Source organism: Hippocampus comes, unplaced genomic scaffold, assembly GCF_001891065.2.
Source record: "Hippocampus comes isolate QL1 unplaced genomic scaffold, H_comes_QL1_v1.1 C16711540, whole genome shotgun sequence".
Classification (NCBI taxonomy): domain Eukaryota; kingdom Metazoa; phylum Chordata; class Actinopteri; order Syngnathiformes; family Syngnathidae; genus Hippocampus; species Hippocampus comes.
Window position 1 is genome coordinate 1 of NW_017837278.1, and position 730 is coordinate 730.

The 730-nt window shown below is 57.7% G+C and overlaps 1 protein-coding gene across 1 annotated transcript; it reads right to left on the minus strand.

Moving 5' to 3' along the window:
- Positions 1-33: 33 nt before the first annotated feature.
- On the minus strand, positions 34-644 carry LOC109508977 (plasma membrane calcium-transporting ATPase 1-like). Its single transcript, XM_019858922.1, has 2 exons — positions 409-644; positions 34-327 (listed from the first exon to the last, which is right to left on the minus strand). Exons 1-2 carry the CDS (start codon positions 550-552, stop codon positions 37-39), a joined length of 435 nt encoding a protein of 144 aa, XP_019714481.1. The 5' UTR covers positions 553-644; the 3' UTR covers positions 34-36.
- Between the last annotated feature and the right edge of the window lie 86 nt (positions 645-730).

Genomic DNA, 730 nt, shown 5'->3' on the forward strand with positions numbered 1-730 from the left:
AAAAAAAAAAAAAAAAAAAATTTCATGCTTATCCTCTCACTGGACTTTTGTTTGCCAACTTTGTCGCGCTTTCTTTTCATTCCCCGAAAACCTTTGGCAGGAAGGAAGGAAGGAAGCAAGGAAGGGAGGGAGGGTGACCTGCGTCTGTATGCGCTGCAGGCCTCTGCACCACAGCACTTGGCCCCTCCTGAGCTCCATCTCGGCGTGGTCGATCTCGTCGGGATCCTTCATCTCCTCCAGCTCCTCCTCGGGGATCTCCTCCTGCTTGGTGCCGTGGCCCGCCGTCTTCAGGAACTTCAGCCAGCGGGTGGGCACGCTGGACACCAGCTGGGAGTGGAGAAAGGGGCAAAGGGCGCTCAGCCGGCGGCGTTCGGCGGGGGCGCCGCCGCCGCTGCCGTGGGACCTCACCTGCCCCCACAGGAGGCTGCCGAAGCCCAGGAAGACGCACCAGAGCCACTGCTCCACGCTCAGGCTCACGCAGCTGAAGGGCTTGCCGCCAAACTGCACAATCAGCACCTGTAACGAGGCAACGCCACCACAACAATGGCGCATTTGACCACGGCGGCCTTTTGCTTTGGGAAGAAATGAGGATCCTCTGTCACCATTGGCCTTTGTGAGGGCATCGACGTCAACAAAAACTCAAAGGTTTGATGAGAGTCCGGGCAAGAAGACGGCCACAAACCTATTTTTCATTTGAGCGGTGGCGCCACCTACCGGCCAAATGAAATAC

What these genes read in the sequence shown, in the direction of transcription:
- LOC109508977 (XM_019858922.1), bottom strand. Translation starts at nt 552, where the DNA reads ATGCGCCATTGTTGTGGTGGCGTTGCCTCGTTACAGGTGCTGATTGTG. An exon ending in GCAGCCTCCTGTGGGGGCAG is followed by an intron (nt 328 to 408) that starts GTGAGGTCCCAC and finishes CTCCACTCCCAG; the next exon opens with CTGGTGTCCAGCGTGCCCAC.